The sequence below is a fragment of the Dipodomys spectabilis genome, unplaced genomic scaffold (genome assembly GCF_019054845.1).
Source record: "Dipodomys spectabilis isolate Male_0828 unplaced genomic scaffold, ASM1905484v1 ptg000411l, whole genome shotgun sequence".
Classification (NCBI taxonomy): Eukaryota; Metazoa; Chordata; class Mammalia; order Rodentia; family Heteromyidae; genus Dipodomys; species Dipodomys spectabilis.
Window position 1 is genome coordinate 745,081 of NW_024871088.1, and position 16,355 is coordinate 761,435.

The following is a 16,355-nucleotide window of genomic DNA, read 5'->3' on the forward strand; positions in this document are numbered from 1 at the left end:
GGCTCAGTTCTCTTAAAGTCCCCCACTGCTTGCAGACCTGCAGGCCGGCGCTGGTACGCAGTGGACTAGGGCTGTAGCTGGGCTTGAGTCAAGTGTGCAAGTGTGCTCCGCCCCACTTCCCTCCCTCCCACGGCGCCTCCACGCCTCCGCTCTGGGAGCCGCCATCTTGCCACTTCTCGCCCGGCCGGCCGTGGGCGTCAATAGCGACTTTCAGCACAAAACAAAGATGGCGGCGGCACTTGGGGATGCCCGGATGAGAATACTAACTCCGCGACGCACTCAGCCCCGCCCCCCTGGGAAAACGCTCTCGGATTGAACGGATACATGCCGAGGAGTGACCTTTTAACCACTAGTGGGGGTCGGGGCACATATTGTTAAAGGTAGCAGGAAAGAGATACTGTAGTTTGTGTCTCCGACTGGGAAGTAGCCGTTTTCCCGCCCACAAACGGGAGCTGCAAGAGGCGGCTCGGGAACGGAAGCTGGGGGCGGGCTCAGCGTGGGCGGTGACGCGGATGAGCGCACCGGGGCGGAGCTGCTGCCCGCTCCCAGGCCCGGCAGCACGGCCCCCGGCACCGCTGCCTCCCTGCTGGTCTCAGAGAAATAAGCCCGGGCCATGCACGGGGCCGCGACGCGCCAAGCCTCCTCTGTCGCCCCGCACAAGTCCTGCTAGCCGCGGGGCGGGCGGAGAGCCGGCAGGTCTGGAACGGCGAGCTAGGGAACTGCTTACATCATTCGCGTCTTCCCACGTCATCTCGCCCCGCCTGCTTCCCAGGGCTCCACACCCCGCCCCTTGCGCAGGCGCAGGGTCGCCTTTCGGGTCCGCCCTTTTTCTCGATTTGAATTTGCCCCAGCAAAGCAAGACAGACAAAAAAATACCCGGATGGATGTTGCTGGCCTTTTCGCGCCAATATTCTGAATTCTCACGACAACCTTGAAAGGTGGGTACCAGCATCACCCTCATGCCCCAAGTCTCCCAGGACGCCTCCTGCGCCTCCTGCCACAGCCTGTCATCTGCCACACATGCAGGCTGTAGCCTAGGATTTCTAAGTGGTATCGTGTTCCTCAGACTATTGCATGAACACATGACGGCTTCCCCACTTTATTTCATCTTTATTTTAGTTTTATTATCAATAATCTCTCGTCGCAAAAGAACATTTCTTGATATTACAGGTATGGGAAGCAGAGCACAGAGCATTACCCAAACCGGGACTTTGTTCCTAAAGAAAATAGACAGAGGGGCTGGGAAGGTGGCTCAGTGGTAGAGCGCTTGCCTTGCATGCTCAAGGCCCTGGGTTCGATTCCTCAGCCCCACATAAGCAAAAAGAAAAAAAAAAGCCGGAAGTGGCGCTGTGGCTCAAGTGGTAGAGTGCTAGCCTTGAGCTGAAGAACTGAGGGACAGCGCCCAGGCCCAGAGTTCAGGCCCCATGACCGGACCAAAAAAAAAAAAAAGAAAATAGACAGATCATTTCACACTCTATACTTATAGACAAGTGTAACAAACTAAACTGTAAGATCTCACAATTACAACAACTTGTAATTTACTATGTTAGTAAAGAAGCACATACATTACCATATCATACTTGTTCAGAAATACTGAAATCTTCTTTCCACCTATTACACTTATTGAGTTTATTATGTTTTAGTTTATACACTTGGAAGCACATGAAAATGTCATAGAGCACTGTAGCACAGCCAAAGACACCTTGCTTATAACATGACCATGTCATCGACTGCTCTGTGTGACTTTCTCAGGTCATGACCTCTCTGGCCCCCAAGACCCTCCCGCCCAAAATCAGGAAACTGAGCAGCTATTTTCCCATGATCTTCTCTGGATTGATCATGTATCTCCCTCAAATTCAAAAGCCACGGTGCTTGCTCTGGGCTGCTTGGGCTTGCATTTGCCTCAGGTCGTCCTCACCTGCTATGCATATACTAAATTATGTCCCCAAATAAGACAGCAAGGGGGGGGTGCATATGGACCCAACAGCTGTCATAAATGCTACAGGACAAAGAAACCACCTCTATTCCTTCAGCTGGAGGTGATAGTGGCTGCTGCGTAATGTATGCAGTCACAGAAAGCAAGGAAGTCTAAAGAGCTTGTTTGATGGAAGCCCCTCACCTAGGAAATTTTCATAATTAACTAGGTCTGAGGGCGCATACTTGCAGTGCCAGCACTCAGCAGGCTAAGACAAGAGGGTCTTGAATTATGCAGCCAGACTGAGCCACACATTGAGAATCTGTCTCAAATTTTGTTTTACAATTTGTAGGACCCCGGACCCCAAAGTCAATGCTGTTGAACCATCATCTGCCAGGTTCCAGGAGAAGCTCTGAGAAACAATAAGCCACAGAGCAAGGGTTGTAGCAATTGTGGGGTCTGGAGGAGCTAAGCTACATAGTAACCAGCCTGATTTTTCTGGGGAACTTGGACAATTGATTTGATTGCTTAGCACTTTCAGCCTGGCCTAAGGTAGACACTTTCCTATCTCAGGAAAGAAGAGTTGCTTTCTATACCCTTCCTGGATTTCCTCCTCAGTCAAGCTGACCATGTTTAAGTCCTGTTCCCAGCTTGCCAGCCTGCTTTCCAGCAGACAGGAGAGCCTAGAACTCTCACTCCGGCTCCCCTTAGGAGCTTTTAACACTATCTGTGGGTAGTCCTTCAAATCTGACCAAGAGACTGGGTTTTGCCAGGTGCCAGTGTCTCACGCCTGTAGTCCTAGCTACTCAGATATGAGATGTGAGGACCGTGGCATGAAGGTGCTATTAGCTCCCACATTTTGAAGATAAGCACATTGAGACCTAGAATGGTTCGTGACTAGTTAGTAAGAGGGAGAGTAAGGAGTGGAAGAGAGACTGGTGTTGGAGGACAGCGGGGGTGGGGCTCGGGGTGTTGAGGGCTGTCCTTCATGTCTGTGTGCTTGCCTTGTTGGCTGAGTCATTTTTCATGGTATTGAACATCTTCCTCCCAGTGTCAATGCATTTCTGGCCAGGTATGATTGTACACATGACACCCTGACAGGAGCTGAGGTAGAGACAGGTGGATTGTGATTCCAAGGCCAGTCTGGGTTACAGAGCAACCCCCTGTCTCAAGAAGAAAACAATTGCTACTCAGGAGGCTGAGATCTGAGGATCGTGGTTCAAAGCCAGCCCGGGCAGGAGAGACCGTGAGACTCCTATCTCCAATAAACCACCAGAAAACCGGAAGTGGCGCTGTAGCTCAAGTGGTAGAGCGCTCACTTTGAGCTGAAGAGCTGAGGGACAGCACCCAGGCCCAGAGTTCAAGCCCCACGACCGACAAAAAAAAAAAAAAAAAAGAAGAAAACAATTCCTATACATCTGTACTTCTTTGCTCACTCACACCACAGGTCCCACAACCATTAACTGTGATAGTCTGGTTCTATGACTGCAGGCAGTGAAAGGTTTTGTCATAGAGCAGAGAAAAATGGTGATTTGGGGTTGTCACCCTTTTCTAGTGCAGGCCACATTGCCAAATTCTGTACTGCATGTACTGTTTTCTAGTTCATCTGGAGATTTGGTTAAAAAGGGCTTTGTGCCTTGGTGCTGGTGGCTCATGCCTATAATCCTAGCTACTTAGTAGGCTGAAGTCTAGAGGATCACGGTTCAAAGTTGGTTTGGGTAGAAAAGTTTGTGAGACCCCCATCTTCAAAATAACCAGCAAGGGGCTGGGAAGGTGGCTCAGTGGTAGAGCGCTTGCCTTGCAAAATAACCAGCAAAAAGTCCTGGCTAGTCAGGCACTGGTGGCTGATGCCTGTATTCCTAGCTGCTCACGAGGCTGAGATCTGAGGATCATGGTTCAAAAGCAGCCAAGTTTGTGAGACTCTTTTTGTTTTTTGGTCAGTCATGGGTCTGAGCATTGTCCCTGGGCTCTTTTTGCTCAAGGCTAGCACTCTACCACTTTGAGCCACAGTTCAACTTCCAGGTTTTGAGTGGTTGCTTGGACATAAGAGTCTCATGGAGACTTTTCTGTCTGTGCTGGCTACTAGCCACGATCCTCAGGTCTCAGCCTTTGGAGTAGCTAGGATAATGGGCATGAATCACTGGTGCTGGCTGTGAGACTCCCCCTCCCCCTTTTTAGCTGTAGAACACACAATACTATGTCAGACTCATCTCCAGTAAACTACTCACAAAAAGCCAGAAGTGGAGCTGTGGCTCAAGTGGGAGAGCACTAGTCCAGTAAACTGAAGCTCAGAGACAGTGCTGAGGCCTTGAGTTCAAGCCCCAGGACTGGCACACAAAAGGGCTTTGTGGCTGGGCTAGAAAGCTGCATATTTATAATCCCTCTGACTGGAGGCTGCGGGGGGGGGGGGGGGGGGGGGGGAGCTTCCTGTGTTCTACCAAACACAGTGAGCAGGACTGTATAATACGCACCATGTAGGAACCAAGAGAGGAAAGGTGCAAAGCCTGTATGCAACAGAGATTTCTAGAGATAGTGAGCTAGAAGGTGAAGACACAGTACTGTTTCACTCTTATTTACTTTGTTTGATGGAAAATGTGAGTGGATCCTGAAGCTGACAAGGGGGAAGATGGAGGCTCCTTTTTAGAAGGTGTTTTTTTTTTTCTAACCACATTCTTTTCATAAGCACAAAGGAAGAAGGCAGCTCAGTCGGCCCCTCGCGCCAGCCAATCAGAAAGCCTCCTGCCTTCTTCCAGCCTGCTGCAGCCACCCCAGGGCAGAGTCTTAGCATCTGTAGCAGAAATCTCAGAGACTTCTTCCTGCTGGCTCAGCTGGGAGGCCCAGGAATGCTTTGCAAAGGCCATTTATCTGAATTCTGAATAAAGGTGAAGACGGCTATGCTTTTCAGCTCTCTAGCCAAGTCAAGATGAAGCCTGAGTCATGGCAGGCCATCTGCCATGTGTGCGTGGCCAGCGGCCTGTGTGCAGCCACAGTGTACATGGGCTTTTTCGAGGATGTCTTTGTGCAAGTGGGCTTTGAGCACTATGCGGAAGCCATGGATGAGCGCCTGCCTGCCTTCCTAGCCATGCCCTTCAACTCACTCATTAACTTGGCCTACGTGCTACTGGGAGCGTGCTGGATGTGGACAGATGTTGGTACCCTGGGCCATGCCACCGAGCTGCAGAGAGCTCAGTACCTGAAGGATGTCTTTGCCAGCATGGCCCTGGTCTACGGTCCTGTTCAGTGGCTACGGATCTGGACACAGACACACCCTGCTGCGGTGCTTGACCAGTGGCTGACCTTGCCTATATTTGCCTGGGTGGTGGCCTGGTGTCTCTCCATAGATAGAGGCTGGGCACCTTGGTTGTTGCTCTGCATCGAGGGCCTGTCCCTGTCCAGTTATGGCCTTGCCCTGCTGCACCCGCAGGGGTTCGAGGTGGCACTGGGTACTCACGTGGTGGCTGCTGTTGGGCAGGCCCTCCGCACCCACAGGCGGTATGGCAGTGACACCTCAGCCACCTACTTAGCCTTGGGCATGCTCTCCTGCCTGGGTTTTGTGCTCCTCAAGCTGTATGACCATGAGCTTGCCCAGTGGCTTCCTTTCCAGCGCCTCACAGGCCACTTCTGGTCCAAAGTCTGTGATGTGCTCCAGTTTCATTTTGCATTTTTGTTTCTGACCAATTTAAATACTTCGCCAAGACTCCATCCCAAGGAAAAGATGCATTAAAATGTGGGGTGCGGGGGGAAGATGGGAAGGGACGGGAAGGGGAAACAAAGGAGGAGGCAACAATGCTTGATAAGAAATGTACTCATGGGGCTGGGAAGGTGGCTCAGTGGTAGAGCGCTTGCCTTGCATGCCTGAGGCCCTAGGTTCAATTCCTCAGCACCACATAAGCAAAAAGAAAAAAGTCGGAAGTCACGCTATGGTTCAAGTGGTAGAGCTCTAGCCTTGAGCTGAAGAGCTGAGGGACAGCGCCCAGGCCCAGAGTTCAGGCCCCACGACCGGACCAAAAAAAAAAAAAGAAATGTACTCATTACCTTGCCCATGTAATTGTAACCCCTCTGTATAGCATTTTCACAATAAAAAAAAAAGAGGTAAAAAAATTTTTTAAATGTGGGAAGACATTATGCTATTCAATACACACTATATGGAAAGTAGCCTATGCAACTGTGGGTAGGGAAAACTGGGAGGAAGCAAAGGAAGGGGTGACATTGTTAAAAAAAACAACAACAATGGACTCATTACCTGGCTTGTGAAACTGTAACCCCTGTGTATATCACCTTTATAATAACAATAAAAAATTAAACAATACCTTAGTAACCACAGTAAAATTAGATTTTAAAATAAGGTGGGTGGGGAGCTGGTGGCTCACGCCTGTAACCCTAGCTACTCAGGAGCCTGAGATCTGAGGATCGAGGTTCAAAGCCAGCCTGGGCAGGAAAGTCTGGGAGACTCATATCTCCAATCAATCACTAGAAAACTGGAAGTGGTACTGTGGCTCAAGTGGTAGAGCACTTGCCTTGAGCTGAAGAGCTAAGGGATACCAACCGGGCTGAGAGTTCAAGCCCCATCACAACTGACAAAATAAAACGTGGGAAGAAGCTGCCTACCAATGGGCTCCTGACAGTGACATTCTCTTGTCCAGTGACATTCTCTTGTCCAGTGACATTCTCTTGTCATCACATGTCCTGAGTGGGACAGTATATGACAGCACAGGAAGCTTCCACACACACTGTCCTCCCTGATGAGGAGGACTGCAACACTGCAGGTGAGTTGTATTATCGAACTTGCTGGAAGAAATAAAGACCTGGGGAGGGGTGCTGGAACTGGTTGCAGGTCCTCATTGTTCTGTAGTTTGAAACATTTCAAAAATAAAATGCGGGGGGGGGGGGGGAATGACCCCAAGAACACCACCATGCTCAAAGCTGGAGAGAGTAGTTATCTGCACTATCTTGAGGATGGCAGTCTGGGGACAGCTGGCCAGTGAGTGTCCCCAGTGGTGACTGGGGTTGTGCATGTCCAGCAGCAGCCAGATGACACACTCGTGACTGCTGTACTCTGACTTCATTTCGTGTTCGCTGTAGGCAAGTCACAGGACAGCCACGTCACCCCACATCGCTCATGGGATGAGACTGGGCATGTCTAGATGGAAAAAAAAAAATTTAAGGCATATGCTGGTGACTCATGCCTGTAATCCAGCTACTCAGGAGGTTGAGATCTGAGGACTCTGGTTCAAAGCTAACCCAGGCAGGAAAGTGTGTAAGAGTATTACAGACTCAAAGTGGCTTAAAGTGGCCCAACACTTGCCTTGAGCACAAAAGCTCAGGGATAGTGTCCAGGCCCTGAGTTCAAGCCTCAGGACCACACAAACAGAAAACAAAAGAAAGTAAAGTTGTATGTGGGTCTACCACTCGGGTGGGGCCCAGCTGTCTTCCTGTGTCTGTCATCGAGTAGGCTGAATGTGTCCATGAGAGCATTAAATTCATGAACTCATGAATCATACTTTTTGGCCAGTCCCCAGGCTTGAACTCAGGGCCTGGGTGCTGTCCTGAACCTCTGTGCCCAAGATGAGTGTTCTACTGCTTGAGCCACAGCACCACTTCTGGCTTTTTTCTGAGTAGTTTATTGGAGATAAGAGTCTCCAGGACTTTCTTTGCCAGCTGGCTTTGAACCAGGATCCTCAGATCTCAGCCTCCTGAGTAGCTAGGATTACAGGCGTGAATCAGAGTTTCCAATCTGTGGGTCAGGGTACAACACCCCTTTGGGTTTTTTTTTTTTAATTTGGGGGGGGGGGTTGGTCAGTCATGGGGCCTTAGTTCTTCAGCTCAAGGGTAGCACTCTACCACATGAGCCATAGCACCACTTCTGGCTTTTGCTGCTTATGTAGTGCTAAGGAATCGAACCCAGGGCCTCCTGCATACAAGGCAAGTGCTCTACCACTGAACCACCTTCCCAGCCCACCCCTATGGGTTATACTGAGTAATATGAGGTGCTGAGGATTCTGCCTTTGGACTGCCCACGAGGGGCTCCTGGAGACCCTTCCCCTCACCTCCATGCACTCTCTCTCCCTGCCTTTATAGGCATTGGATCTAGAAAAGAGACATTGTTTTTCTTTTTGAGATAAAGTCTTCATGCAGTTCAACTTGGCCTTGAGCTCATAATCCTGCTTCAGCCTCGTGAATGCTGGTATCGTAGGCGTGGGACAGCATCACTGGGCTGTAAAGGGGACTGGGTTTTTTGGTGGTATTGGATTTTGAACTTGGGGCCTCCAGATAGTTTAACTTACTTGCTAAGCTGTCACTGTACCACTGAAACCACACCTTCAAACTGCCATGGTTGGGCTGGGATGTAGCTCAGTGGCAAAACGCTTGCCTAGCAAGTGCAACGCCCTGGGTTGGATCCCCAGTACCAAAAAAGAAAAGACAAAAAAAAGACAGTTAAAAAGAAAAACCCAAACAAACTGCCACGGTCTGGATCTCAGCTTCTTGAGTAGCTAAGATTATGAGCACAAACCACTAGTGCCTGCCTTAGAATGGAGACTTCTAAAGAAAGCTAATACTACTCACTCACTTAGTTCACTATCTCTCCAGTGCTAGGCTTCATTCCAATAACCACAAATATCATAGGATCTTCCCATTCTGGCCTTTCTAGACCCATCTGAGTGGATGCACACAAATTACATAGATAAGCGATTGGCACAAGGGTAGTACAGGACAAGAGAGAAGACACCTTGTCCCTGCGGAATGGCCTGGGAAGACAGGCTGCCCACGACCTGCTCAGTGCCTGCGAGGCCCTCCTACGAGGGCCTCAGGGTGAACTTGCGGCGCTGTGATAACTGGGGTGATCTGAAACTCGTCACTGGGTGCATCTCAAGTGAGTAAGTGGGTAGTGAGTCCCACCAAACCCATGTGTGAGGAACCCTTTGGAAAGTTCAGTGAAGGGTCCGTAAGAGATATCTCAGCAACCTCTGCCCCTTCAAGGCCTGGCCCACAGGTTGGGGCCTCAAGGCAGGACATGCAGTCCAGGCAGGGTGGAGAGCAGGGACAGTGTGTGCCAAGGAAATGGTTTTGTTCCTTTGGAAGTTCTGTCTCAGAGGCTCCCTGTGCTCTGGGAGATGCCGAATGCTGTGCACCCCTATGGGGGTGTCCTTAGCCCAGAGGCTGGGGGGGTGCGTTTCCCTACGGACTCAGAGAGGAGGTAGCATAGGAGATGGGATTGGGGGTCCTTGTGGGTTAGGATCTTCATTTGGCTCCAAGAAGCCCCCTCCTTTTGTTATTTCTCTATCAGGAACTTCCCTCATTTATTGATTTTATTCTTTTGTGCCTGTCTTGAGACTTGAACTCCAGGCCTAGGAACTGTCCCTGAGCTTTTTTTTTCCCGTCAAGGCTAGCTCTCTACCACTTGAGCCACAGCTCCACTTTTGGATTCTTTGTTGGAAAAAAGCATCTCACAGACTTTCCTGCCCAGGCTGGCTTTGAACTGTGATCCTCAGATCTCAGCCTCCTGAGTAGCTAGGATTATAGGCAAGAGCCACCAATGCCCAAGTCATTTTTTTTTCTTTTTGATGCTACTAGAGTTGGAACTGAGGTTGCCAGGCAGGTGTTCTACCGCTAAGCCAAGCCCCCAGCTCTCCTCCCCAATCTGCACTCTGATGGGAGGGACTCTGCTAGGACCGTGGGCCTTTGTTCATTCCACACCTTTGAGCTGCAAACACCAGTTTAATCTTGTTTCCCTCCCTTCTCCTCTCCTCTCCTCCCCACACCTGTCCTAGGGATTGAATTTAGGGCCAGGGCACTTTTCACTGAAGGGCAGCATTCTACCACTTGAGCCACAGCTCCACATCTGGAGTTTTGGTGAGTAATTGTAATAAGAGCCAGGCACCAGTGATTCACACCCGTAATTCTAGCTACTGAGGAGGCTGCGATCTGAGGATCGTGGTTTGAAGCCAGGCAGGAAAGTCAGTGAGACTCTTATCTTCAATTAGCCATAAAAATCCAAAAGTGGAACTGTGGCTCACATTTTAGAGTGCTAGCCTTGAACACAAAAGCTCCAGGACAATGCCTAGGCCCAGAGTTCCAGCCCCAGGACTGGCCAAAAAAGAATGTCATGGACTTTCTTGCCTGGCTTCAAATTGTGAGACTCATATCTTAGCCTCCTCAGTAGTTAGAATTATAGGCATGAGCCAATGGCATCTGGCTTGCTTGCTTGCTTTCTCTCTCTCTCTCTCTCTCTCTCTCTCTCTCTGGCACAAACACATACTCTCACTCTCTCAATAGTATATATTAAGAGATTTCATAGTGTTATTTTTCATTTTTGCTAGCTCCTATGCAATCACATTGAGAACCTTCTGGTATTCATTCTTATGTGTCGGGTTGGGTCCGCACAGGAAACAGGTGGCACATTCAGATTTGGAAGCCCAACCCCTCTCTTCTCTCTACAGTTGTTAGATTATATGCAGGACTGGCCAATAATGCTTTTACTCATGTGTGTGAAATATTGCATGCTTATACTGAAAAGTTATTCATTGTCCTACTGAAATTCAGATTTAACTGCTGCCCTATAATTTTTTTTTTTATTAGTTAAATCCAGCAGGGCTACAGGGAGCCAACTCAACCATAGCCAGAAGCCCCAGAGCCTGGACGGGGCTAAGCAGGAGGGAGGTGTGAGAGGGCCCCCAGCAGGTGGTAGGCTAGAACTACCTCACCTTTAAAAAAAATCAGCTACGTGCTTCCTGCATTCATTCCTTCCTGCTTAGGCGAATGTCACTGCTGGGGCTGGAACCTCACTGTGGCAGCCCAGACCTGGAGATGGCAGATGCCAGAGGCCACCGACACAATAATGAGGCAGGGCTCATGGTTGGGCCTCCCTCTCCCTACCTCTCCTCCGTGGCTTTCTGCACCACAAAAAGTCCACTGGGCTTAGGGAACTTGGCTGCTTCTGGATTCCTGTGGTCTGAGCTTCTGGGGTCCATAGCTGGGATGACAGCCAGGGCCTCTCCCTGACCCTTGATTGAATAGCTTAGACGCTCTTAAGTGGAGAACAAGGTCAGCACCCATGTGGACCGTCCCTTGTGTCTCAGAAGAACGAAACTGCAACTAGAGTGCACAGTAACACCACACCTCGAATCCCAGCAGTTGGGAGGCTGAGACGGAGGATCACAAGTTTGAGGCCCATCTGGACTCCATCGTAAGACTCTGGCTCAAAATAAAACCCCAAACAACGCTTTGTTGTTTTTGTTCTGGTGCATGGACAGTGCAGGCTGGCAGGTAAGGAGAAACGAGCCACACAGAAAAGTCTCCAGAAGAATGTCAGTGTCCCCCGGCCCCAGCCATCCCCGAGGCCTGTGTGGCTTCAACAGCACACGCATGCTTCTTGGTCAGGGCTGCCATGTTCCCTCATTGCCTTGCACACACTTGGGCTGTGTGCCCACTGAAAGCCCCATCCCAGAAGAGCACACGGTCAGAGTCTTGTACAGGAAAAGGTGCTTACTTGAGAGATGAGGCTGACAAGGCCACCTCCCCCACGGGAGAGGGAGACAGGGAGCCCCTCCCCATTCAGGGGCATCCTTATCACATCTGGGTAGAGGCCAGAGGTTCTCTGCATGCACAGTTAGGTCTGGGCGGAGAGTGTGCAGACCTTCCTATCCCAGAGAAACCAACCAGCAGGAGGGGAACCCAGGGAGAGATCTGTCTTTGTGAAGGGCAGGGTGGAGTTCAGGTCTGGGTTCCACAGATGCAGCTGGGGGCTAGAGATATTAACATTCACGCACCTGCCGTGCAATTCCTATGGTGACGGGTAGCCTTGGCCCGGAGCTGTCCAGTCGTGCTGAAGTGCACTTGTGTTAAGCTCTTGATTGTTTCTCATTTCTTCCAGCACTTTCCCTGCTTCCCTTGGCCCTCACCCACCAGCAAAGGGTGGCCAGTCTTTCCTGTTGTGCTAATCTGATAGGGAAAGAGATCTGATCGTAACTTTAACACAGCCCACCCGCCCTTCCACACATTAATGCACTGCTAGCATATGCATGTTTGTCTGTTACAAGTTTGAGTTTGTCCTTCTGTGACTTGCTAGTATATATTCTTTCCCCATTTCCAGGGTCTTTTCTCTCTTTTTTATGGGGGGGGTCAGGTCATGGGGCCTGAACTCTGGGCCAGGCGCTGTCCTTCAGCTCTTCAGCTCAAGATTGGCGCTCTACCACTTGAGCCACAGCACCACTTCTGGCATTTTTCTTTTTGCTTAGGTGGTGCTGAGAAATTGAACCCAGGGCTTCATGCATGCAAGGCAAGCGCTCTACCACTGAGCCACCTTCCCAGCCCTGTCTTTTAATAATTTGCAGGTGCTTTTTTTTTTTTTTTTTTTGCTGGTCATGGTACCTGAACTCTGGGCCTGGGCACTGTCCCTCAGCTCTTCATGTCAAGACTAGTGTTCTACCACTTGAACCACAGCATCAGTTCCAGCTTTTTCTGCTTATGTGGTGCTGAGGAATCAAACCCAGGGCCTCAAGCATGCAAGACAAGCACTCTACCACTGAGCCACCTTCCCAGCCCCTGCAGGTGCTCTTTTTTCTGGTCCTGGGTCTCAAATTCTGGGCCTGGACACTGTCCCCAGTGTCCTTTTGCTCAAGGCTACCATCTACCACTTGAGCCACAGTGCCACTTTCTGCTTTTTGATGGTTAATTGGGGATAAATCTCCTAGACTTCCGTGCCAGGACTGGCTTCTCAGATCTTAGCCTCTCAAGCAGCTAGGATTACAGACTTGAGCCACCAGTGACACGCTTATAAAATTTGAAAGCTAATCTAAGGGGAGAGGCATGAAGTGTGTTCAGCATGCAAAAGGCCCTGGGTTCAATCCTCAACACCAAAAATTCTAAAATAATAATAATTCCAAAATCATTGTTAAAGCTCAACTGTGCATTTATAAATAAGTTCATGTCATGTTCTATAGAGAACAGGAAGCAGTTTGTTTGTCTTAGCCTTGGACTACAAGGGCTCTTCACTCCCTTAAACCAGGAACACAGGGCCGGTGATGTTTCCTTGAGAGGCCTTCATGAGCAGAAACATTGGAAAGCTAAAAAGTAGGTAACTTATGTCCTCAAGGGCTGGGAAGTTGGCTCAGTGGTAGAGCGCTTGCCTCGCATGCCTGAGGCCCTGGGTTCGATTCCTCAGCACCACATAAGCAAAAAGAAAAAAGCCGGAAGTGGCGGTGTGGCTCAAGTGGTAGAGTGCTAGCCTTGAGCTGAAGAGCTGAGGGACAGCGCCCAGGCCCAGAGTTCAGGCCCCATGACCGGACCCCCCCCAAAAAAAAAGAGTGTCCTCAAGTCATCCTGCACATAATAATCTGGCGTCAGGGGAGGCTTTCCATTGAGCTATCTCCTAGCCTGCTGGCTTCCTGAGCTCTGTGTATTGCAGGCTGACAAGCAGCCTTTGTAACTACCCTGCCCACATGGCCACTACACACTTTGCCCAGTGTGTGGCATCGTGTGCCCAGGGTTGGGCCTCTAGCTCTGGGCAGTCAGTGAGGCCTGAAGTGGCAGGCTGGGTCTTCCTCACCTTCTCAATCTTTTCTAGATTCTTCCATTGACACATTTTGCTTTTTATTTTATTATTATTATTTTTTGGCTAGTTGTGGGGCCTGAACTCTTGGCCTGGGTGCTGCCCCTCAGCTCTTCAGCTCGTGACTAGTGCTCTACCACTTGAGCCACAACACCACTTCTGGCTTTTTCTGCTTATGTGGTGCTGAGGAATAGAACCCAGGGCCTCATACATTCAAAGCAAGCACTCTACCACTGAGCCACCTTCCCAGCCCCCACCTTTTGCTTTGATCTTTGTTTTCTCTCCTTCCTTCCTTCCTTCCTTCCATTCTTCTTTTGTGCTGGTCCTGGGGATTGAACTCAGGGTTTAGGCACTGTGCTTGGGCTTTTGTGCTCAAGGCTAGTGCTCTACCATTTTGAGCCACAGTGCCATTTCCAGCTTTTTGGTGCCTAATTGGAGATAAAGATCTCACTGACTTTCCTACCCTGGCTAGCTTTGAATAGTGATCCTCAGATCTCAGCTTCCTGAGTAGCCAGGTCTACAGGTATGAGCCGCTGACACCCAGCTGTTTTCTGTTTTATTCAGAATGCTGACTTCTGGTTTTCCTTTTGCCTCTTCTTCCCATTCCCGGCCTCACTTGCAGTGGGCCTCAGCCAAGAAGGCCCCACTGCCACCATCTCGGCCTGAAACCTGACACATTCAGTTGGGGCCCAACCCTGCTCTCCACCCAGCTGCCCGGTGCAACAGGCTCCTTGGATATGCACAAGAGCCATGCCACTCTCTGTCTGGTTTCCACCTTCTGCACGTGTCCTGCACTGCCCAGAGCTCAGCCGTGGCATGGTTCCTCATTGCTCACAAATGCAGACAGGCTGTGCGTGCCACTCGTCGCTTACGTATGAGAACACTCTGGTTGCCAAATCCCTGCCCCTAAGTTTCCATAGCATCATGGCCTCCCAGGACTGGCGTGGCTGCGGGGTTTACCCTCTGCTGAGCTCATGGGGCAACCCACAATTTCCTTTTGTTTTAGTTTCCATTTCCCAGTTTCTTTTTCTTTTTCTTTATTTTTTGTTGGTTGTGGGGCCTGAACTTGGCCTGGGCGCTGTCCCTCAGCTCTTCAGCTCAAGGCTAGTGCTCTACCATTTGAGCCACAGTGCCACTTCCAGCTTTTTCTGCTTATGTGGTGCTGAGGAATCGAACCCAGGGCCAATGCATGCAAGGCAAGCACTCTACCACTGAGTTATCTTCCCAGCCTCCATTTTCCAGTTTCTTTTTTTTTTTTTTTGTCATTCATGGGCCTTGAACTCTGGGCTTGGGCGCTGTCCCCCAGTTCTTCAGCTCAAGACGAGCGCTCTACCGCTTGAGCCACAGCACCACTTCCAGTTTTTGAGTGATTTATTGGAGCTAAGAGTCTCACGCACTTTCCTTGCCCAGACTAGCTTTGAACCATGATCCTCAGATCTCAGCCTCCTGAGTAGCTACGATTACAGGCGAGAGCCACCAGCGCCTGGCTTCTTTTTTTTGTAAATTGTGAAAATACCTTATAGAGGGGTTACAATTACCTGGGCAAGATAATGAGTACATTTTTTATCGAGCATTGTTGCCTCCTCCTTTGTTTCCCCTTCCCATCCCTTCCCATCTCCACCCTCCCATTTCCCAGTTTCATATTGAGGTTCCCCCCCCCAAAAAAACCAAATAAAAAAGACCTGCCACACAATCTAGCAATCCCATTTGTGGGTATACCCCTAAAAGACTTAGGAGCAGGGACTTAATGAGCCATGGTTGCCAGGCACAGGTGGCTCATGCCTGTAATCCCAGCTACTCAAGAGGTTGAGATATGAGGATCTCGGTTCAAAGCCAGGAAAGTCCATGAGACTCCAATGAACCACCAGAAAACTGGAAGGGGTGCTGTGGCTCAAGTGGTAGAGCTCTCGCCTAGAGCTGAAGAGCTCAGGGCCAGCGCCCAGGCCCAGAGTTCAAGCCCCACAACTGACAAAAAAGAAAAGAAAAGAAAAGAGCCATGGTTGCAACAGCATCATTTAGCATAGTCACAAGGTACAAGAGACCTATATTCATCAGTGGATGAGTAGAAACACAAAATGTGGTCAAACTTACAATGGAATATCACTCATTCTTGAAAAGGAAGGAAATTCTGACCCATGCTACAACATGCACGAAGGGGGAAGTAGGAACTTAATCTTTTTTTTTTTTTTGTGGGTCGTGGGGCCTGAACTCTGGGCCTGGGCACTGTCCCTCAGCTCTTCAGCTCAAGGCTAGTGTTCTACCACTTGAGCCACAGTGCCACTTCCGGCTTTTTTCTGCTTATGTGGTGCTGAGGAATCGAACCCAGGGCCTCATGCATGCAAGGCAAGCACTCTACCACTGAGCTACCTTCCCAGCCCGGAACTTAATCTTTAATGGGCACAGAGTATCAGTTTCTGTTTGTGTGTGTGTGTGTGTGTGTGTGTGTGTGTGTGTGTGTGTGTGTGTGTGTGTGTGTGTGTAATTGGCAGTACTGGGGTTTTAACTCAGGGTTCACACTTGCTAGGTAATAGTCAACCACCTGAACCCTATCCATAGTACATTTTCACTTTTATTTAAACAATCGAATCTTGCATTTATGTCTGGCATAATCCTGGACTAGCCACAATCCTCTTATTTATGCTTCTCAAATAGCTGATGGCTCAAGCCTGTAATCCTAGCAACTCAAAAGGATCGAAGTTCAAAGCCAGCTAGGGCAGGAAAGTCTGTGACACTGATATCTAACAAATTACCAAAAAAGCCAGAAGTGGAGCTGTGGCTCAAGTGGACAGTGCCAAGGTCCTGAGTTCAAGCCCTAAGACTAGTACACACACACACACACACACACACACACACACACACACACACACACAGAGTCAAAAAGTCACAGAGTTA

The 16,355-nt window shown here is 49.7% G+C and overlaps 1 protein-coding gene across 1 annotated transcript; it reads left to right on the top strand.

Moving 5' to 3' along the window:
- The first annotated feature begins 685 nt into the window (after positions 1-685).
- On the top strand, positions 686-5,641 carry Tmem187 (transmembrane protein 187). The gene is made up of 2 exons (XM_042667541.1): positions 686-938; positions 4,599-5,641. Exon 2 carries the CDS (start codon positions 4,839-4,841, stop codon positions 5,637-5,639), a length of 801 nt encoding a protein of 266 aa, XP_042523475.1. The 5' UTR covers positions 686-938; positions 4,599-4,838; the 3' UTR covers positions 5,640-5,641.
- Positions 5,642-16,355: the final 10,714 nt, after the last annotated feature.

Bases quoted from the DNA above. Each gene is read 5' to 3' on its own strand.
- Tmem187 (XM_042667541.1), top strand. From the start codon at position 4,839: ATGAAGCCTGAGTCATGGCAGGCCATCTGCCATGTGTGCGTGGCCAGC.